The 22726-nt window shown below is 48.7% G+C and overlaps 1 protein-coding gene across 2 annotated transcripts in view; it reads left to right on the forward strand.

The window, feature by feature from the left end:
• Positions 1-22726, forward strand: part of SBNO2 (strawberry notch homolog 2) — a 66163-nt gene that overhangs the window by 16204 nt on the left and 27233 nt on the right. Inside the window, exons 4-5 of one of the 2 annotated variants that reach the window (XM_069877847.1) lie at positions 2891-3014; positions 22040-22204. In XM_069877847.1, coding sequence (XP_069733948.1) covers positions 2891-3014; positions 22040-22204 — 289 coding nt within the window. Of the gene's footprint in view, positions 1-2890; positions 3015-14270; positions 15104-22039; positions 22205-22726 lie in introns of those variants that run through there. The other variant, XM_069877848.1, reaches the window with a different exon arrangement.

Genomic DNA, 22726 nt, shown 5'->3' on the forward strand with positions numbered 1-22726 from the left:
GTGTAAATCAGTGATTTCCAGAATTTCTGCACAATTTTTAGCAGCCTGAATAGATTGGGAGTAGCTGGGAATCAGGGCTGGATTGCTGCAACTATTCCGTGCAGGAGTGCTGATCGCCCTTTGTGTCCACGCTGGGCAGGAGGGCTGTTCTGGTATTCCCTGCATAGGTGGAACAGTGGCAGTGCTGAAAAGAGTGCGGGAAAATGAAAAGAGAGGGAGGGAGCTGTTCCCTTTGGAGTGTTATCTTAATGATGAGAGATGAGCAGGAAAAATGGATTTGGCAGAGGGAGACAACTGTGTTTGTACATAAATACATAGGTAAATGTTAATCATGTTGTATTAATGGTGTAGTAATTGGGTGAGAAGCTTGAAGTGAGCTGGCAAGGTGTGCTCGCAGCCCAGAAAGCCAACCATGTCCTGAGCTGCATCCAGAGCAGTGGGTGGGACCAGCAGGGCAAGGGAGGGGATGCTGCCCCTCTGCTCTGGTGAGACCCTACCTGGAGCCCTTCATCCAGTTCTGGAATCTCCAACATTAGAAGGACACGGATCTGTTGGAGTGAGTCCAGAGAAGGCCACGGAGGTGATCTGAGGGCTGGAGCACCTTCCGTATGAGGACAGCCTGAGAGAGTTTCGGTTGTCCAGCTGGGAGAAGACAAGGTTATGGGGAGACCTTAGAGTGGCTTCCAGTACTGAGAGGGGCTCCAGGAAAGCTCAGGAGGGGCTCTTGATCAGGGAGTGCAGGGGGGATGGTTTTGAGCTGAAAGAGGGGATATTGAGATGAGATCTTTGGAAGAAATGTTTTGTTGTGAGGGGAGGCCCTGGCCCAGGTTGCTCAGAGGGCTGTCCCATCCCTGGAGGTGTTCAGGGCCAGGTTGGATGGGGCTTGGAGCCTCTGGATTCAGTGAGAGGTGTCTCTGCCCGTGGAGAGGGGTTGGGACTGGATGAGCTTTAAGGTCCTTTCCACCCCAAACCATTCCACGACATGAAAAATTCTTCACTGAAAGGGTCATTAGGCAATGGAACGGTCTGCCCAGGGAGGTGGTTGACTCGCCTTCCCTGGAGGTCTTTAAGGTGTGGGTGGATGAGGTACTGAGGGGCATGGTTTAGAGATTGGTGGGAATGGTTGGACTCGATGATCCAGTGGGTCTTTTCCAACCTGGTGATTCTATGATTCTATGACTCTGATTAATGAGCTGCTAGTCACACATGACTTTTTAATTGCTTAATGATGCTTTAGCAGTGCAGTTGTTTCCAGTGCTACTCCTGGGTGCTATAGCTTTTTCATCTTTGGTTCTCCCTCCCCAGTGCCTGGTTCACATTTTATAGCTGTGGGTTCTGTAAGGCTGGCGTTACCAAGAACGCCCAGCTTGCCACAAGAGGAAACCAGTCAGATGGGGTGAAACGTTGCAGTGGTTCCAGCATGCAAACATGTTGGGTGGTGATTGCCCAAGCAGTGCACAGCCCTTACGGGAAAGATTACGAAGCACATTCCTCGCTCCTGCAGGAGAGGGAAAGGGTTCCTGCATGTAATAACAAAACCAGGAGACTGTAATCGAGGCCAGAGGCTACTCCTGGGAAGGAGGAAAGGAATTGTCAGCCCTTTTGCAATTCTCTCCTCCTCTCTGCTAGGAGGAAGCAGGGCTGGGGGAAGGGAGGCAGGCAGGATGAAGTGCTGGCTAGTGCCCTGCCCAGGAGGGAGCAGTCGGAGACCTTTGCTTTTTCACTTCTGAGTTCAGCAGAGACCTTGCTGTGTAGTCAGGTACAGAAGCGCAGAATGGTTTTGATTGGAAAAGACCTCTTAAGATCGAGTCGAACCATGGATCCAGCCCTGCTAAGTCCTCCACTAGACTGTGTCCCCAAGTAGAACATCTACTCATCTTTTAAATCCCTCCAGGAATGATGGCTCAGCCACCTCCCTGGGCAGCCTCTTCCAATTCTTGACAACCCTTTCAGTAAAGAAGTTCCTCCAAAAATCCAACCTAAATCTCCCCTGGTGCATCTTGAGGCCATTTCCCTTGTCCTTTCACTGGCTGCCAGGAAGAAGAGACTAACACCCACCTCGCTGCAACTTCTTTTCAGGCAGTTATGTAGAGCAATGAGGTGTCCCCTCAGCCTCCTTTTCTCCAGGCTAAACGGCCCCAGCTCCCTCAGCTTCTCCTCATAAGGTTTGTGCTCTAAACCTTTCACCAGCTTTGTTGCCCTTCTCTGGACATGCTTTCAGAGAAGCTTCCATGCTTCTGTACGATTGCTTCCATCCACAGCTTACCTCTACCAGGCTGGTTGTTCTGTCTAGGACTGCATGTCCTGAATCCTTCTGTCTTTGTCTGTCTTTCAGTTAAGATCCATGACCGGCAAACCTGTCTGGGGTGTGCAAGTGGCTGTTTGTGAATGGGTTGGGTTGGAAGGGACCTCAAAGCCCATCGAGTTCCAACCCCCTGTCATGGGCAGGGACACCTCCCACTGGATCATGTTGCTCCAAGCCCCATCCAACCTGGCCCTGAACGCCTCCAGGGATGGGGCTTCTTTGGGCAACCTGTGCAAAGCCTCCCCACGCTCATGCTTACCTCTTTCATATCGGGTACCAGGCCCCTCTGGATGAGCTGTTTGCCAAAAGAATCACTGCAGTCCATCCCTGCAAAGACCAAGACCCACTTGTGTTATGAACGGCTTTCCAGGCTCTTAGACTACTGAGTCTGGGAAGTTGGATCTTACTTGTGCGTGTGTTTTTTTGCCTTGAGATCTCTTCTGGATAGACACAGTTCTATTCAATGTTGGTCTTCTCTGTGTGTCATCCCAAACTTGCAGCTTCACTGGTGATGACGGAATCTGAAGCAACCTGCGAAATCCTCAGGGCTGACAGGAAATAACTGCTTTTCCCATTTCCTTACAGGCAATATTTTAACTCCCCTCACGATTTTTATATGAATTCCATCAGCAGACCGCATTTCCTGGATTCAAACTATGCATCTGTGGACCCCGCTGACTTCTTACCCAAAAATGGTGATTTTCCTCAGGTGAGTACACAGCTCCTGATGGCTTTGGCAGGGAGAGTGGGACTTCGCGGTGATGGGGTTACGTTTTTGGTATTGCTTAACTGAGAGGGAAGGAAGAGCCCAGCAGGATCTTAAATGTGTTCAGCATCTGTTAGGAATTGTGTGCCGTTGGGATGGAGAGCTTCTGAGAAGCTGTTGTCAGAGGATCTGTTGGCTTGGTAGGAACTTATTTGTGGTGAAATTGCTTATTTCTTTTAAATTGATGTTAAATATAAACACCGAAAGTGCATGGGAGAACCTGGTTTGCAGGACAGTTTGGTGAGTGTGAATTCCAACACATATCATAGAATCATAGGCCTCCTGAAACTCTCTTCACCCACATACGTTGTGTATGGTTACGAGTGGTGGATTTCTGAATAGTGAATATTTATGGATTGCATCAACTCAGTGCCCATCAAATGGGGATTGAAGCTAGTTCAGATTTGCAGGGTTTGGGTGTGGGAGGGATGAATAGTCACCCTGGCTCATTTGGTGTCTCTGGGGCCAACAGGCATTCTCACCTCGGGAGTCTCCCTGAGTAGGAAGCAGCTCTTTCCACAGTGTTTCTGAAACAATGCACTGGCTTTTGGTAACGCCACTTGATCAGAGTGGTCAGGAAAGGGTGGGAAGCAGCTGACCCAACAGAACTGACTTGGATTAAAGAAGGGATAGCTGTGTCCTTTCTAGGAGCCAAGGTAGATATTATCAGTGCCTGGCTTTGCATGCTCTTTGCAGTAGGGTTTCCCCCAGCATCAGAAGATCCATGGTGAGTAAAACTCAGTGCTAAACTGCTTTGACCTGTCAAGGCAACAGCCAAACTGAATGAAACTCCCTAGTCCAAGCTCTCCTGTCTTAGTATGTCATTGTTGTGGTTACTGGGGAAACATGCAGGTGCTGGGTGCGCTCCGGTATCCTGCCAGCATCCTTGGAAGCAGCCAAGGAGCAGGAGTGCAAATGGACTTACTGAGCAGCCTTTAATTGCAGCCCCTGACTTGTGTCCTGAGCAGTTGTTTGACGGGGACTCTTCCACCAGACAAGGAACGTGGGAGGGGGCAGGGCTGTGGCAGCACTCTTGGGCAGGTGTGTCCTTCAAGCCATGTGCAGGATGGCTTTTTCAGTCAGACCGTTCTGCAAGATGTTTATATTAGTAATTAGCGATTAAATTTTTTTTTCATTATGCCTAAGGTCTCCTAATGAGACCTGATTAACAGGTTGGTTGAGGGTTCAGCAGTTGCTGTCAGGTTGGACCCTCAAGCCTCAGGGGTGCTTGGAGGGTCTCAGAGGAGCCTTTAAGGTGTGGAAAATCATGGGCTGTTTTCAAAATCATCTGTGTTATCTAGAAGTTAAGCTTCTCTCACTAGAAGTATTGTTCTTTTTTAGTCACGAAGCAGCTTCCCAGCAGATCTAAGCTTCCTCGGAGTGTGGGAACCAACTAATCTGACCATCGCAGCTCTGTGGCTCTGATGGAGAAGCACAGGGCGCTCTTGGGGGTTGTGTGAGATGGAGCCAAGCTTGGTTTTTCCTTCTTCTGTTTTCTGGTGAAGATTGACCATTTTAGATGTTTCAACTCGAAGCATGCCTTACAGCACCAGCCCAAGCTGCTGAAGGCTGTACAGCAGAGGCACAAGGACAATCTGTGTGCTAGCATTGTGCTTTTGCACACCAAGAAATGCTTCTGTAGGCTCTGTTGAGCTGCTATGCACTTTTGAATGTCCTTTATTTTCAGTAACCACTGAACGTCAAGACACAGGTATGAGCAGAAACTTTTCCCTTTGTCATCTCTCTCACCTTCCTGTGTGATTCATTAAATGATGCGTCAGCACACTGATGGTTTTCTTAAGGGGAATGTGTTAATTCCCCCCTAATTGTACTTCTGTTGCCATGGCATGGCTAAGGTGAGGTTTTGAACCTCCTTGGGGCTCCAATTTCTTCAGGGCTGGATTTACATGTGTTGGGGATTTGGACCTTTAGAGGTCAGGCATGGGTGTTGGGGTGCAACTCCAGCTCCCTGAGGGAAGCTGCTGGGAGCACCTCCTGTTAGTGACTCGCCTGGTCCATCACCAGGAACTGTTGACCGGAGTCTTCGAACTGGATAAAACCAGATAAGTGAATTAATTGTAATAGCATTGATCTTTGCCTCCTGCAGAATTAATTATGGGAGGAACGAGACAGAAATGCGATCCCATCACCTTGTGGAAGCCATTTAAGAGGCTGTGATGGAAGGAGGAGAGAGAGGTCCTCTCCGCGGGTCTCAGCTTGCAGGTCTGGTGTAGTTTGGTTGATGGGTTTAACGGGAAGAGGGCTTAATTATTTCTTTAACTTCTCTATTTTCTAGTATCTAAGTGGTCAATCAGCTTCCTTCCCCTGCTGCGTCACGAAAATTGATCCCAGCTGGCTTGGAAGAGCAGATTTTTGGAGGTCCTTGGTGGAAAGGAGATGCTGCTTTGTATCGGCTAGGAGATAAAAGAGCAGGAGGGTTCTGAGACAAGCCAGGCATTAATGACCTCAAATGATTTCCAGAACAAGAAATAATTAGAATCACAGAATGCTTTTGGTTGGAAGGGACCGTTACAGGTCATCCAGTCCAGCCTTAACTTGATCGAGTTGCTCAAAGCCCCATCCAGCCTGGCTTTGAGCGTTCTCAGGGATGGGGACTCCACCACGTCTCTGGGCAACCTGTGGCAGTGCCTCACCACCCTCAGTGTAAATGATTTCTTCCATATATCCAGTCTAAATCTAACAATTCTTGTGTTGTTCTCATTCTTTTGGAGAGGCAGTGTCAGATGGCAGAGAGGTGACTGTGGACAGTTACCCTTCTGCTTGGACTCCTTCTCTTCAAGCCAACCATTGTGAGAGTGCTTCTATTACAACGTTCTTGCAAGTGGTCTGCTTCAAGTATAGAAGCAATAAGCCGTCCTTTGCTGAATCTAACGCAGCCAAGCCAGTTCTTTTACTCGAGTGTTGTGCCATGTAAGAGCAGGCAGTGCTATGTAGGTTCCCATGAGGAAAAGGGCATTTTTATGGGTGCTTTTCTGTCATGTTTGGTTATCTGCAAATCTTTGCGCTGAGCATCACTTGGGGCTTTCTGGAGATTCCCCCAGATTACCCAAGGCAGTGATCTGTCTCCCTGTGAGCTTTGAAACTGGGAAACATTGAATAAGATCTTTGTTAGGACTTTGTTTTCCAGTCATGAACACTCAGCTTTTGACTTTGAAGCTTCCTACATAGAATCATAGAATCGCTAGGTTGGAAAGGACCCACTGGATCGTCGAGTCCAACCATTCTCATCAATCACTAAACCATGCCCCTCGGCACCTCGTCCACCTGTCCCTTAAACACCTCCAGGGAAAGCGACTCAACCACCTCCCTGGGCAGCCTCTGCCAGTGCCCAATGACCCTTTCTGTGAAAATTTTTATCCTTATGTCAAGCTAGAACCTTCCCTGGCGGAGCTTGAGGCCACTCCCTCTTGTCCTGTCCCCTGTCACTTGGGAGAAGAGGCCAGCACCCTCCCCTCCACAATCTCCCTTCAGGTAGTTGTAGAGAGCAATAAGGTGTCCCCTCAGCCTCCTCTTCTCTGCCATTGCCCTTCTTGGCCACCTGGGCACACTGCTGGCTCATGTTCAATTGGCTGTCAACCAGCATCCCCAGGTCCTTCTCCTCCAGGCAGCTTTCTACCCAGACTTCTCCTAATCTGTAGGACTGCATAGGGTTTTTGTGCCCCAAGTGCAGGACCCAGCATTTGGCCTTGTTAAACCTCATGCCATTGATCTGAGCCCAGTGGTCCAGCCTGTTCAGATCCCTTTGGAGCCTCCCTACCCTCCATCAGATCCACACTTCCACTCAGCTTAGTGTCATCTGCAAACTTGCTAAGAGTGCGCTCAGTGCCCTAAGTTTCCTCCTTCCTAGCACTCTCACATATTAGACTGCAATAATCGCCAACATGGAAATCCGTTGATAAAACCATGTGCTTATCCAAAGAAAAGCTGAGGGCTTTTTCCTAGGAGCCAGAATTAGAGGCTAGATCTGGTAGAGCAGCAGGAACTTAACTGGCAGCAGTGACACCAGTCTGGAGCCATCCGGGAGCATCCTGGAGTTTTTCCATCCCTTGCTTCAGCAGTATTTTCCACTTTACGTGATTTCTTGCTGTCCCAGATGCCAAACTGTTAAATATTAACGATCTGCCTGGGAAGCTGAAACATCCCATTCGGGAGGTGTGGGAGCAGCCTGGGCGGATACATCTCTCCAGGTGACTGTAGGAAAGGACCTATCTTTTCCATACTTGCTGAGCAGGGTGGTAGGAGTGGCAAGTCCCATTAAACTCTGGGCTGTTCTGACCATGCCGAACAGAGGAAGGAAACCAAAGAGAGAACATGAGGAGTTTGCTGCATGCTTTGGTAAGAGATTCTTGATTAAATCTGTGGTCAGTGGGCAGAGAAGGTGGTTTTGGGTGCCTCTCTGAGAACTTGTGCTTTGTAAAGAGATACAAACTGTTCTCATACCAAAACCTGCTCTGTGATGTGCCTGGGAAGGCAGATGAAGGAGGTGGAAAAGTCGTTTCTGAGCTTGGAGTGAAGCTTTGATCACACTGGTGTGATCTGACAGGTGAGCTGGTGAACACCACCTCCCCAAAACGTCCCCGCAGCAGCGGGACCTGGTCCAGCCTTAGACTGCAGAGCGTATAGGCAGTTTCTCTCCTTAAAGTGTTTGCCAAGAATACTGAAAGCAGATTTAAAAGGTCTAAAGAGCAAATACCTCAGAATCATCCACTGTGTGTGTAGTAAACGCTGTCAGTGACAATGATTGCAGGAGTGTTCATATGACCTGGAGTTTGGGACACTTGAGGGTTCAGAGAGTGGGAAGACTGATGGGATTTCCCCCAGTGCTGGCATTTGCTCCCTGCTGTCCTCTCTCTGTATTCTGTTTCCGAGGTCCTCAGCTGGACCTTCAGGGTGTAAAACCTTTGGCCTGAGGATGCCAGAAGTGGGAGTTGCCGCGTTTCTCAAAGGGAATTTCCTTTTAGTTGAATCATTCTCTGCTGCTGATTGGGTCAGGTGAGGAGTGATGTCTGCATGTATCACAGCAGCTTTGCTGGACACCTTCTGAATCTTGGAAAAGGTTCTTCATTTGTGTGGTTGGAACAGCCTAATGTGAACCTGAACTTGTTTCCTCCACGATATTGTTGGGTTTTGGCTTGCTCACGGGTGATTCATCCTTGCCGGTCTATTGGCATTCTTTATATAAACAAGTGGGTAAAACTGAGGTCTGGAAAATAGTTACATGGGGCCATGTCAGGGTCTGATAGTGTTTTGTGATCTTGGGAACTGTTGTCTTAAGTCAAAGTCTCGCCTCTACTCTCTGGTGTCATCTGCTTGTGGGTAAAGTCCACAGACTGCACACACATCCTTAGAAATCAAAGCCCTGAAGAGAAGCGGGTTTTGGTTGCAATCACTTCCCTCTCTTTCTGCTGTTTCCTCCTCGAGTCTCGGGCGCTGGTGAGTTGGAATCAGGGCTTGTGTGCAGTAATTCTGCTACCTGCAGAGGCGTTTTTATCTTATCAGTGCTCTCTTGTGCTGCTGATGGTGAAAGCCTTTAATTGCCACTACAAAACCCTAAACCTGGGAGGTTTTATCTTCTCTCTTAGCTGGCGTGTACCAAGCCGTACTCTGTCCCCAGAGCCTTATGAAGCAAAGCAGGCCATTCTAGAAAAGCAAACCTGCCCTGTAAATACTTGCTGCTTGCAGCCACCATGGATTTTCCTTTGAACTTCATTGTTGTGTCTTATTTAGAATTACTTAAAGCTCATGACTCTCCCTATTTCCTCCAAGGCCTTTGTTATCTAAAGGGATCCTGCCTACTCTGTGTTGCCCTTTGCTTAACTCCATCTGCCTTGCTCCTTGTGGTGATGCAGAACAGGACTTTTTTGAACATGCAGAAGCCTTTTCTGACTTCATTTGCCATGAGTTGCACTGAAAAATAAAGCGAATCTTTTTGGCAGAGGCTGCCCAGGGCAGGGGTGGAGTCTCGATTCCTGGAGGGGTTCAAAAAGCGTGTCGATGTGACACTTTGGGACACAGTTCAGTAGAGATGGTGGTGTTGGGCTGATGGTTGGACTGGATGAGCTTAGAGGCCTTTTCAAACCTTAATGATTTTGTGGTTCTGTGATTTTAGCAGCAAGGGTGAGCGGCTCCTGTGGAGCACGGACAGTGCGGACACAATATGGGGCTCTACAGAAGCTCCTTCCTCCTCTCCTCCGTAAAGCAGGTTTGAACATAAACGCTTTGGCAGGGAACTTGGGTGCCCTTTGTGAAGTGTGTGTTGTGCTTGGCCCGCAGGAAGGAGGTTGGTCCAGGCTGATTTAGCTCATGGAGGCAGGGAGGAGCTGGCTGCTCTTGGGTAGAGTCATTTGCAGTAGCGCTCTAAAGATGCAGTTACAGCCTTGTTTGATCTCCTCGTTGTGTATGGGGGCTCTCGGCCACATGTGTTAATCATAAACCAACCCTCTTTTCACTACCAGTCTCTTGCAATCACCTATTAATATTTCTTGTTAGAGGAAGGGAAGTAATTAACCTGCTCTTAAAAAAAGTATTAATTTTTAAAAGCACTTGAGCACACAGAGCTGTGGTGATTTAAGGGAAATCAATGTAACAGTTATTAAATTATATGAAAGACTTGTTTCTGACTGAAATAAAGAGTTTACTGGAATAAGAAATGTCCTAGAACTTCCTAGTGCTGTCCTGGAGTTCTGTCTACAGGGAATAGAGATATTAAAATCCATTTGAAGACAATTAACTGGCTCTGGGGCCTTTGAAGCATTTTACGAACAAGTTGCTTTACATGCTTGTGTCTTTGTTTTGCACTCCAGGGTTTGGGGTTTTGCCTGAGTTAATTACACTTTAAAAACCCTTTTGGTGAGATGCCTAGCACTCACTTCAGGCCTCAGTTTAGAAAAGTGAAGCCTGTGATGATAGCAGCTCATCTGACCTTGTTACGATAACTGGAGTGAAATCATGTTTGTGCTCTGGCAGGATGGGGAGAAGCTGTGGCTGCCCCATCCCTGGAGGGGTTCAAGGCCGGGTTGGATGGGGCTTTGAGCAACCGGATCCAGTGGGAGATGTCCCTGCCCATGGCGGGGATGGAACTGGATGGGCCTTGAGGTCCCCTCCAACCCAAGTTGTTGTGGTTCCATAGCTGCTGATGTGGTGGTTGTGTATCTGCTGCTGCTCCTACCTCACAATGCTCACCCCATTGTAGGGTGCCAGAATGATAATCCATCATAAAATGTGCTTGAGCTGATTCACCAGATAACGTGGCCATGCACGCACCTGGGCTCCTGACCTGGTGCTGAGCAAGTATTGATTTCCTTTTAAGTAGTCCTTCAAGGAGCAGGGAGCTGGACACAATGATCTACATGGATCCCTTTCCAATTTCAGATATTCTGTGGTTGCTGTTGGTGTATGAGAAGACAGTGACATCAGCCTGGGCTGTTGGCGTATGTGAAGGGGTTGGTAGTGAGCTGTGCTGATCAGTGCCTGTTTGCTGGGTTTGCAGCAAAGGGCTGGACCAGGTAGGAGTGTGTGGGTGTCACAGCCTTTCCTGAACTGCCAGGATCCAACACCAGCACAGGATTCACAATTGAGGGCTTAGTGGGCTCTGACCATCTTATTTGGCCACCCTGAGCTGGTTACTGAGCAGAAGGGGACACATCTGGGATGCAGCTGACTATTCAACAGCAACATCTCCTTTTGGTTGGATGAACTGTGCTTTAGAAGTAGATCCAGTGGCAGGTTTCGCTGCCCATGGCAGGGGCGTGGAACTGGATGGGTTTTAAGGGCCCTTCCAACCTATATCATTCCATGATTCTATTATCTTTCCCATTCATGTATGAGAGGAGCTCTTGGACTATCACAGGTGGACATCGCTTTGGTTAAGTGAGAGTGATTCTGCTACTGAGGCATAATTTGTCAGTTGTGCTTGGCTGTGGATTGCAGGAGCCAGCTGGCATGCCCATGGCCCTAGGGATGAGGTACGAGGGTCTGAAAGGGTCTGGTGTCTTCCCTGATCCAGAGTTTCTGGCTGTCATCTGTATTGCTGCCTTTGGAGAGTGATGTCCACATTTGGGTAGGAGATAAGGCAGAGGAGGCGATGGAAAACTGCCTTCTAAATTCTTGGCAAGCCCTGTGCTCTGCCTCCTGCCTCCATAAACTGAACAAAAGCGGGAAAAGCTCTGAGTTGAAACACAGAGTGCTCTTAAAAAATGCTGGTAATATAATTTAGTAGCAGACCACTGGGAAATGGTTTAAAATAGATACTTTAATTCAAAGCAGCATTGGTCTGAGTCAGTTGGATCGGGTGAGTTTCCCCATCTCCAGCTCTGCTGGAGGTCACTGCATGTCTGGATCCGTAATGTGGGCAAAACCCCAGTGGTCCTTCCATCGCTGTACCTACCAGAACCATCACCTCGCATACGGACACCTCCTTCAGGTGTTCGTCTTTCCCTGCCCTCGTATATTTGTTATCCCCCAGCCCGCAGCATCTCGCTGCTCTCTGCCACGTACTGGTTTCCTCCAGCTTTCAGGACCACTTGCCAGGTTTTACTCTCTCGCTGGCTTTCCTTTATGCTTCACAGGTTTTTCTGGTTTCTCCTTATTTTCATAGAATTGTTTGGTTGAAAAAGGCCTTTGAGATTGAGTCAAACCGTACCTGTCCACCACTAAACCATCTCTGAGCACCTCCTCTACCCAACTTTTAAACCCCTGCAGGGATGATGACTCAACCACCTCCCTGGGCAGCTGTTCCAGTGCCGGAGAACCTTGGTGAAGAAATTTTTCCTAATGCTTAATCTAAACCTCCCCTGATGCAACTCAAAGCCATTTCCTCTCGTCCTCTTGCCTGTTACTTAGGAGAAGAGAGAGAAGGCTGTCCACGCTCCCACTGGCACAGGAGATCCCCTCTGTCCTTGCTCGATGGCAGGCTGTCTCCTGGTCCTCTCCCCATTCCTGACCATGCAGCAATTGCCTTCCAGATTTCCCATCCTCAAGGAAGCTGTGTGCTGGCAGCACCTGCTGATCCCCAAACCCCCTCACACACTGAATTTCAGCTCTGGCTATAAAATATCAGCAGCTGCCTCATCATCCTTGCTCTTAGTGTCTGTTTTAAAAATAAACCCTTGGTGGTCTCAACTTGTCAAAGCCTCTCGGTGCAGTCACTCACCAGGCACCTTCCTTCTTGCTAGCTTTTGGAATGGGAGCGGAGGCTGCCCTGTGCGTGTCAGGAGTGGGAGCGGAGGCTGCCCTGTGCATGTCAGGAGTGGCCCCAGATCTTGTGTTTGGTTCTGAACTGCACAGCACGGGAAGGACATGGAGCTGTTGGAGCGAGTCCAGAGGAGGCCATGGAGGTGATCCAAGGGCTGGAGCACCACCCATATGAGGACAGGCTGAGAGAGCTGGGGTTCAATCTGGAGAAGAGAAGGCTCCAGGGAGACCTTAGAGCGGCTTCCAATACTGAAAGGGGGTCCAGGAAACAGCAGGGTCAGGATGAAGGGGAACAGTTTTGAGCTGAAAGAGGGGAGTTTGAAATGAGATCTTAGAAGGAAATGTTTTGCTGTGAGGGTGGGGAGGCCCTGGCCCAGGTTGCCCAGAGCAGTGGTGGCTGCCCCATCCCTGGAGGTGTTCAAGGCCAGCTTGGATGGGGCTTGGAGCAACTGGATCCAGGGGGTTGGAACAGGATGGGCTTTGACGTCCCTTCTAACTCAAACCATTCCATGATTCTAACAGGAGTTCTGAAGGAACCACAGTGGAAATCAGGTGTTTGTTTCTGTGGGCAGCTGGCTGGGGCAGCGAAAGGCAGTGGGATTTCACTGCTTGTGTCTGAATTTGATTGTATCTAATTAGCTGGTTGTGCCCTGGGGCTTGGGAGAGGTGCTTTAATGACATGTTTGAAGTAGAGAGGCCAAATACATTTCTGAAATGTCTTAATTAGTGACTTGCTGGTGTCTGCCTTGCTGTATGACCTTGACTAAACCTCCACCTCTTGCCTAAGATTACCAAGGTCTTGTTATTTCCATAATCTTTCAAAGGGAGGTGGTTTATTTCCTCTTCCTTTTATGTTAGTGGACAAAAGGGGCAAAATGTAGGCAACAAACCTGGATTGGGAAGAGGAAGCAAGATGTATGAGCTGGTGGAGATAACCGGGAGTGCTAAACTGATTTTGCAAGAACACAGTAATAGAGTCCTAGAAGATAAGATAACCCTCTGCAAAACCACCACCTGGAATTTTAACAGCCTGGCCCAGAGGAGGCGGCACGCCACAACGTTTCTGCTCTCCGCAATTAATTCCTGAGCACATATGCTGACAGGGACAGGAAGGCAGAATTCCTCCAGTGTTCCCCTTAAATTTGACTTTTCATCTTCCAGAAAAATCTGGCGTCCAACCCAGGCCATTTGGGTAACCTTCACAGCACACTCTTTCCTTTTTATTGCCGACCCACAGGACTGCATCCTGATTGTGCTGGGGGGTGCTTGAAATCGCCTGCTAAACTGCTAGAAAAGCACACAGCAACACACAACAACACTTGCACAGAGGAAGATCCAGCAGCTCATTGCCTGAAACACCAAAGTTGGGAAATTCAGACACATCCAATCATAGCATTGTAAAGTTTGGAAAAGACCTCTAAGCTCATCCAGTCCAACTGTCAGGCCAACCCCACCATCCCTACTAAACCATGTCCTGAAGTGCCATATCTAAACAGTTTTTGAACCCCTCCAGGGATGGAGATGCTCAGGCATATGTGCTGCTGGGTTCACGCTCTGCTGGATTTGCTGGCCAGCTTGGATCCTTCTCCCTGCTCTCCTCTGGTGTCCCAGGGTCTTGGGAGTGCGTAGCAGCCAGCCTGGGTGTGCAGTGTGTCTGTTTGGAGAACCCAGAGCTGTTCCTGGACATGGAGTGGCGCAGTGTCCAGCCCGGGGCTGAGCAAAAGCAGATGTGGGTGCCGCCTGGCGAGCTGGGGGAGCCAGCCCTGCGGCCAGAGCCTGGCACCAGGGAGAGACAAACAGGAACCTTTTGCACCGAAAGCAAAGAGAAAAGTTCTCATGGATTCTTTGCAGGGTGGTAGATGCTCTGGCAAATTCCTTTCTCTGTCAGCCTCAGATTGTGGTGGAGCAGACTTCCCTTAAGCTTATGATGACCAAAGCCCTTTCAAATGTCATTTTTTTTTTTTGTGCCTTTTTCTTGTCTCCACCAGAAATTCTGTGTATTTCTTTAACCAAAGCTGTTAAAGTTGGAAAGTTTTGGGAAAAGGAGAGAGTATTCCTGAATGCTAAGGGATAATGATGGCCTAGAAAAGCAAGTAAAGGAAATGGCTGCCACTTTTTAATTGCAATATTTGGGGTGAGGGAGATAGTGAAGACAAAAGAAAGCTCATGGCTCTTGGAGAGAGTAGAAAACAACTTGTGAGTGGTTTTAATCATCTTTTTCAGTTCGATTTCTTGATGTGAGCCTCTGAAATCAAGAAGGCAGGACCCCCAGCCCTGCGGGAGGGGCTGCCGGTGGGGGGAAACGCTGGTGGACGAGGTCGGGGATGGAGGTGAGGGGAGCCAGACTCCCATGTCTGGCCGCTGCGTGGCGAGCCCAGCTCTGTTTACAGTGTATCTGTGGTTGAATTACACCACATACAGTAATTCTCATCGCACTGCCAGTAATTTCACTGACTTACCAAGCAGGCATCATTTCCTGAAAGTCAGCCCGGGTGCTTAGAGGAAGTAGGAGCGCTCTCCTTCATGACTAAACACTGTATGCAAATCTCCCTGGGCGCAGGACAGCCGTGCTCTATGGCTGTCCTTTTCTCCTCCATTTTCACTCCTTTCTTCTGCCTGTTCTTTCTGCAAACCCCTCGATGAGCTCTCCTCCTGGCTGTTGCTGCTGGCGCGGTCATGAATGAAGACCTTTCTCCATTCTGTACTGAAAAATCTCTCCTCGCTGCTTCGTCCGCCTCCTGCTCTGCCGACAGCAAACTGAATGCTGGTTTAAAATGTCCCAAATGCAGTTCTGGCTGAAGTTCCCATCTCTCTACAAGGTAATGCCTGGTTCTCCTTTTTCTTTTTCCTCTTCTTGACATCCTTAGTGCGTTCTGTTCTGCTCTGGCTGCCCCCCTTGTCCCCCCATAATTTTTGCACTGGCAGCAGCGGTTTCGGAATGACAACCCTCGGCACAAGGCAGTGGGAACAGAGCGACTGTGCTGTAGCCGAGGTTTAGGGGTGACAAACCTCAACTAGAGACAGTGGGAGCAGAGCAACTGCGCTGCAGCCGAGGTTTAGGGGTGACAAACCTCAGCTGGAGGCACTGGGAGCAGAGCAATGACTCTACAGAAGGGGTTTGTGTTCTGCTGAAACGAGGGGTGCTTGGAAACTGTTCCTTTTGGGTAGAACTTGGTCACTGATTGTGAAACTTGGGGGAAGAAGAGCTGCTTGGAGGACTGATCACTCTGTTTATGTAGTTGTAAGAGCTTCCAGGAGTTTTATTTTTAAACTAGAGGCTGGGTTTAAAAAAGAAAGCAAGGGAACTGCTTGCTGGCTGGAGCACTGAACTCCTAGGATTGCAAGTTTATTGCCCCGTAGTTAGAAAGACTTTGGGTTTTGGCAGCTAAATGATTCTCTTGTAGCGATCGATTGCTTACATTGCAGCTGTTAATTCTTGATTCTGCCTTTCCTGGAACATAATTTACTTAATCTGTGGTCTTCGAGACACCAAATCTTTCTCGTCTGGCAGTGTAGCTTTGTTGGCGTCTGTGTTCGTGTGCCCCTGTGTGTATATGTTTGTTTTTGTTTTAACCCCCACTCAGCTAGGTGCTGTGCAGCACAGTGACTGGTGTTGCTGTGCAGAAGGAGCATTTGTTTCCTCTCTGTCTGGATTATGAGCAAATCAACCATTTATATGGATAGCTTCATGGCCAAAAATACTTTTTAGATGCATTCTCCTCCTGTATTTAACCTTCACCTGCTCTTTCATTATTTTTAACAAAGACTTGATTTTATCTAAAGGGCTGGAGCTGTTTGCAGTGGCTGGAAGGGAGAGGTCAAGTGTTTGGTTTGGTTTACACTGATGTTTTTCTGATCTTTTCTGGGGAGTTAATTGGCTTTGATAACATCTCTGTTTTGGATTAATGACCAAAATAGCATTGGCTGGCGATCGTTCGCACTTACAGCTTGCAAGTCCAGCAGAGGATTGTCACTGATTTATCAAGTCACTCACTAGAACATCTTCTAATGGGACGATCAGGTAATGAAAAAAATTGTGGTCTTCTCTCTCCTGTTCCAGTGTAGTGATGTTATTTCAGCTCCAGTGTACGAGAGAGCATGCAGGTGTGACCCCCAGCCTGCAGCTGAGCATCACCTCTGCTTTGGCTGCCTGATCAAAAGCTCCATTAAGCGGTTGCTGTGCTGTAAGGGAATCGCCCTCTCACTGCTTTATAGAGGGCTGCTGTAATCTTAGTTTCCGTCTCGAGCAGTTAGTGTTGAGCCGTGTTTTCACAGCAGACCTCAGGGTCTCTGATTGTGTCCATTCTTCTGTAACAGGAGAAACCGGGAGAAGTCTGTGCTGTTCCTGGGGTTAAGATCTTCACACTAGTGCTTCACACGGGGGTTCGCTGTCCTGCTGGGGAGCAGTGATAATGAAGAGGTGGAGGCAAAGCCAATCTGCCAGCTCCTGCGGTGAAACTCACCTGCCAGGGGGATTTGCTGTTTGGTTTGGGTTGCAGGGTGGACTAAATGGGAGAAGGGAATCCCAAAATCCAGAAAACCCACCACTCCCTTCCCTCCCAATAGCATTATTACAGAAATATGATTTATGTAGGGAGTGATTGCAGAGTAGCATTTGAAATAAAGAATCCTGCCTTGTAGGATCACTTCCAGCTGTTGCAGAAATCGACTTCTGCTGAAACATAAATTAAGTGTTATTGCTGTAAAAACCTCTTATTCCCAATGAGAAAATGTTAGAATGCTTATTAATCAGTCTTAAACAAGGACAAACTAACTCACTTCAAACCCTGCCAAAGAGATTGGTGACCTGAGGTGATTCTGCTGAGCAGCTCCTTGAGCAGAATTGGTGCTTTCCAGCTGTGGGAGCTGGCTCTGCGGTCCCTGCTCTCGGCTCCTCGCCTGTTCCCAGCGCTTGCTGCACCTGTAACCTCCTCGCTCCTTGTGGTTTCTTGGTTCATCTCTTCTGCCTTCAACATCTTCATCTCCTTTCCAGTGCTGCTGTTTGTGCATCAGGGGCTTGGCCCCTTCTGGCCAAGGGACTATTCTGGCCGCAATCAGCTGTAACTGGTACCAGAGCATCAGTGGGTTTGGCTTTATCCCATTGAGGACTGGAGTCCTTCTCTTATTTCATAAGCTGATAGTTAAGGTGATGATCCTTCCTTCGTTCTTTTCCCTTGGGGAGGCTAAGCTAGTTGTTCCTCTTTGCTCCATATAAACCAGCAGAGTAATTAGGCAAAGCATGGTTTATAATGACGCAGGCAGTGATTATCAGTATAGCCATGGATGAAACAGTTAAACTGCATTTTGTGTATAAGGGAGTCTCACCATGGATTGCACTGTGAGCTCTTCAGGGCAGGGATGCAGCACGTTACTTGTTTTAGTGCTCTTGAGATAACACAGTTGGTTAAGAGAGACAGGAGCCTCTGCGAGTTTGTGACTAATGCCTCATAACACTGCAAGAGGATGGGCTTGCTGAAGTAATTTCCAGGACTCAGATTATCCTGCTGATGATTTGGAGGCTGATTTCCTTTTCCCTGTTTCAGTCCAGTGCCCCGAGCAGAGGGAGGAGCCGTGATGGGGCTGGAGCCTTCGTCAAGGGATTGGAGGGGCTGGGCTGTGGAAGGCGCTTGCTGAGGGCTCTCAGGCTGTGTCATTGCTTTCACACATCCCGTTGCTGTTCCACTCTCCTTTCTTCAGGACCCTGATGGGCAACGGCCACTCTGTCTGCTCTGCAGCCACCTTGCTGCCATGCCTGTTGTTGTAGAATCAGAAGAGTTTGGGTTGGAAGGAATCATAGAATCATTAGGTTGGAAAAGACCTTAGAGATCATCAACTCAGTCATACCTGTCTACTACTAAATCATGTCCCTAAGCACCTCATCTGCCTACTTTTTAAACACCTCCAGGGATGGTGACTCAACCACATCCCTGGGCAGCCTCTGCCAGTGCTTGAGAATCCTTTCGGTGAAGAAATTTTTCCTAATATCCGATCTAAACTTCTCCTGATGCAGCTTGCCGCCATTCCCTCTTGTGCTATCACTCACCACTTAGGAGAAGAGACCAACACCCACCTCTTTGCAACTTCCTTTTAGGTAGTTGTAGCAATAAGGTCTCCTCTCAGCCTCCTCGTCTCCAGGCTAAACAACCCCAGCTCCCTCAGTCGCTCCTCACAAGACTTGTTTTCCAGCCCCTTTGCCAGTTTTGTCGCTCTTCTCTGGACGTGCTCCAGGACGTCAGTGTCCTTCTTATAATAAGAGGCCCAAAACTGAACACAGGATTCAAGGTGCAGCCAATGCATTTGCAGCTGTTTCCTCCTGAACTGGCTTCTGCCGGTGGGATTTGCAAATGAATCAAACCAGCTCTGAAAGGTTGCTGTAGCTCAACAATGGGACCTGGTTGGGATCTGAGAGCATCTAGCTCCTTGGGACACTGCTCCCACTGTCCCTGAGCAGTGAAGCCCTCAAGTGAAGCACTGTCAGCTAAATGCAGCGAAGCCCTCAAGTGAAACATGGCATTAAATGCTGGAACGGGTCTGGAGGGCAAAATTTTTCATAATGAAAAGAAAAAAACAAAGAAAATCCTGGCTAAACAGAGCTTTCCTTGCACCTCCAGCTTTCGGTTTAGCTCCTTCTTGGCTGTAGTGCAGGATCTTCCAGCCTGCCTATCCTTGAGAGAGGAAAAACATGGTTCTCCTCTCAGTGTGCAGATTAGACTAAAGGCCTTTCATCTTTGAGTTTTAATATCAAGGAGGATGCTGTCTTCTGGTGTCCAGTACGAGTAGAAACTGGCTCTTGCTCCTCCTCCTGTGAGGAGGGCTTTGGGAGCGAGCCTCTGCCATTCCTCCTGCCTGCCGGACACGATGTGACCCATGCAAGGTGGCCAGCCTCGAGGTGTGTGATTTTTAGCTTTGCATTCCAGATCTCCCCAGGCACCTGGAAAAGCAGCCTGTCTGCATCTCAGGACCAGCCACTTAACCAGCTGTTGCTCATTGCCTGTGGACAAAGCACTTGAGCCGGCACGGGTTTTGTGTGAGAGGGTTGTAGCTCCGGGTCCATCTTGGGAGCTGTTTGGGTCCCTGTGTTTTGGTGGGTAGTCAGAGATAAAAGCTGGTGCTTCTAGTGCTGGGCCTTGAAAGGAACTGCTTCAAAGCAGTTCTTATGAGCGTCTTGATATCAGTCTGAATTTTTCCTCTGTGAGGTTATCTGCTCTGTCCGGTGCCCTAAGTGGACCTTCCAGCTGCATCAGGTCCTCCTGCCACTGCCTAGGTCCAGTGTATCAGGTACCAGAGCAGAAGAAGCAATCCATCTGCCCATCCATCTCTTCCTCCTTTCTGGGAACGGACAGAAGAGTTGCTATAAAATCAATCTAAACTGTTTTGTAACAGGCATAACAAAGAATTGGTATTAGGAGAATTGTTAAACTCTTCCTAAGTCGCAGCAAGCCTAGATGTCAGTGCTCACTGTTTTACGTGTGTCCTGGTTGGATCTGGAGAGATGTGATAGCACAGGAATGTTAATGGTGGTGACAGTCTGGAGACCTTTGCACTCCTGCAGCACTTGTTCTTGGAGTGAGAAGTCCAGAGGAAGAAGCGTAAGTGTGGTGAGGACAGCAAGGGACATGATGGCTTAACAGTGGTTCAAGATAATGGGCGTTTCTGCAGAGGTCTGGAGGAAAAAATGAACAATGTTTTCTCGAGACGAAGATACGCTGTCTGTACCACGCTCTGAATCAGGAGCTTCAGGCTGTGGGAGGCCGGCAGGTTCCCGCGGGATGTGGAGGGCACATGCTGTGGCCAAGAAATGCCGTATCTACCCAATCATTTTCCTAGCTTCTCTGGTTGGAGAGGGAGCTCCATTTTGGGAGATTGCTTAAAATTCCAAGGTAATAAATCTACTTCCCTGCTTAAGTCTCTGCAAAGCCTTGATTTCTGGCTAGTCCTATAATAGTCACAGAAATATTGAGAGCACAAGCTGCAGAGGAAGCGCTGCCCATCTGCTGCAGGGCAGGCAGCAGCAGGGTCACGTGCCAGCGCAAACACTCGGTGCTGGCGGGAGGGTGTCCTGCAGAGCAGCACCACCCTGGTAGCACAGCCTTAACGAACCCTTTCTCATTAAGCCTTTGGCCCCTCCAGTTGGGTTTCAATGGGTACAAACTTCACCCATCGTGCCTGTGGTCTCTGCTCTCACTTTGGTGCTCTTGCACAGCCACCAGTGCCTGCGCCTATGGCTTCGGAGCAGCGCTTGTCATCTTGGACACCAAACGAGACCTATCTAGGGAGAAGGTGAAGGGAACATGTCCTGACGGTTTTAAATGCTGCAAACCCATAACTTTTGATAGCAATCAGTGGGAGTTTGACCCAGCTCTTGGCCTGAATCCCTTAGGAATGGCGCAGGCATGCTCAGCTGTTCATGGTTTTATGTCAGGCAGGCTAAGTGACTTTTAAAAATCTTTGGCTGCCTTTCTGCCTTGTAGTAGGAAATCGGCCCTTAACTGGAAATGAACACCGATTTCTCCTCATCTCAAACACTATAGCTCTCCTGGCAGCTGTGCTGTGGTATTATCTCACTCGTTTGGTTCTCTGGCCTGGTGGAGAGCTGGAGCTGGCTGATTCTGACAAACTCAGTCCTTGGGAAGAACCACAAAGCTGATTTGCATTGGCAGAGTCCTGCAGGGCATCAAGAAGGATCTGTCGGTCTGTGCACGTATCCCTCTGGGGCAGGAGCACATCTCCAGCAGGAGCTGTGTGTAGTATTTCCAAGTATGTTGCTCTTCAGACGGAATTTTGCTGCCTTGAGAAAGTTTGGAGGTGGTGTTTGATGTGGAAAGGGAGCTGAGGTAACGTGATGGAGTCAGGGAAGGGGCGGCGAGTTGTGCCAGGGCTAAGGGTGGAGAGTGAGAAGTGCTTTTTGATTGTAGGCCACCTGAAATTTGAAAAACCAAACAAGGAATTGATGGTAGAGAGGGCACTGAAGGCACCTTATAAGCTGGAGTCTGATGACTCAAATCATCATCATCACTGGCTTGGCACAAGCTAAAGCAGCTGTAAGCACAGGCATCAGAAGAAGACCAAGGGCAGAGCCTGAATCTTCGTCACTGGAGCACGTTCCCTCCGTGCCCAGACTGAGTCCTGCCCTTGGGCAAGGGATTGGTAGATTTGCTCAGATTTATCCAGACGCAACAAACCCTGATGACACTGGTGCCCCTTCCTCCTGCTACTGGGAGTCTCCTCTGTGCAGAACCTGCCGTGGAGAGACTCATTTTTTCTGATGAGCCTCCAGGTCTCGCTGGGTTGTGAATTGCAATTAAACCGCTGTGTCATGATGGGTGTAGCTGATGCCCTGTGGGTGTCTGTGCACGACTGGCGTATTGAATCCTTTGGGCGTTAGGCTGAGGACTTTGTACCCCTCAGATGTCTTTAATCAAATACAAAGCTGAGGTGACTGATGCCTTGGTTGAACCCTCCTCTTTCTTCCACACCCATATCCAGAGATGCGCAGCCCGAGGCAGTTGTGAACGTGTACCAGTGCTTCTGCCCAGTCATTGCTTTTCCTGTTTTTTTTCAAGAAATTGAGATTTTAAACCAGCTGGTTCAACACGTCTGCATTTACAAGTTAATTTTGAAGTTTTGTGGAACGTGAAGTAATGGAGCTGCGCATTTGATAGCAAGAAATTAAAGCTTCCTGCATGAGGAGGGATGAGAAAGCTCCCTGGTCTTCTCGACCTGTGTCCTCTAACTGTGGTTGTTCTCTGTTTCAGGATTCTTCATACCTCGATGAGCTCTCCCACAACAACTCGCTCTTCTCGTCCCCTGCGGATTCCCTCTCTGACATTGCAGATCCAAAGGACTTCTTGCCCGCTGATAGTCTGAACCATGTGCCAACGCTATGGGATGTAAACACGCAGCAGCAGAACCAAATAGAGGTATGGGCTGTTCCTCTTCTGTCCTCCGCATCAGACCATAAATGAGTTCCCTACAGGGGTGAAGTTGCAGTACGATGTTATTTCACTATTGCCAGCTTCACCTGAGCAGGGAAGGGGGAGGTGATTACACATCCTTTAGTTTCCTGGAAGCAGGAGATAATCCAGGCATCCTCAGAGGGCTATGGGAACTCTTCTGGAGTGCAGGCACTAGCTCTGTCTGCTGACTGCTGTAGCAAGTAGGTTCACGACAAGGAATAAATATCTCTAAAATATTCTGCAGGTCCAAAGTAGTCTCAGGAGTGCTGAGGAGGTGGACTCTGGGAAAAACACGGTGACGTGCATCGCTAACTGTTCTCAGCAGCAGCCCCCACTGTTTATTTATTCTCCATGACAAATATTTTAGTAACAATGACTGAAAACCAAACCCTGTCTCAGCTTAAACCTAACCATTTGTGTTTACTTTGCGTGTCCAAGTCCCTGCAAGTGATTACATCTCTGGGTATTCCTGGGCGTGTGATGTCC

This window comes from Phaenicophaeus curvirostris, chromosome 28 (assembly GCF_032191515.1).
Source record: "Phaenicophaeus curvirostris isolate KB17595 chromosome 28, BPBGC_Pcur_1.0, whole genome shotgun sequence".
In the NCBI taxonomy this organism is placed as follows: Eukaryota; Metazoa; Chordata; class Aves; order Cuculiformes; family Cuculidae; genus Phaenicophaeus; species Phaenicophaeus curvirostris.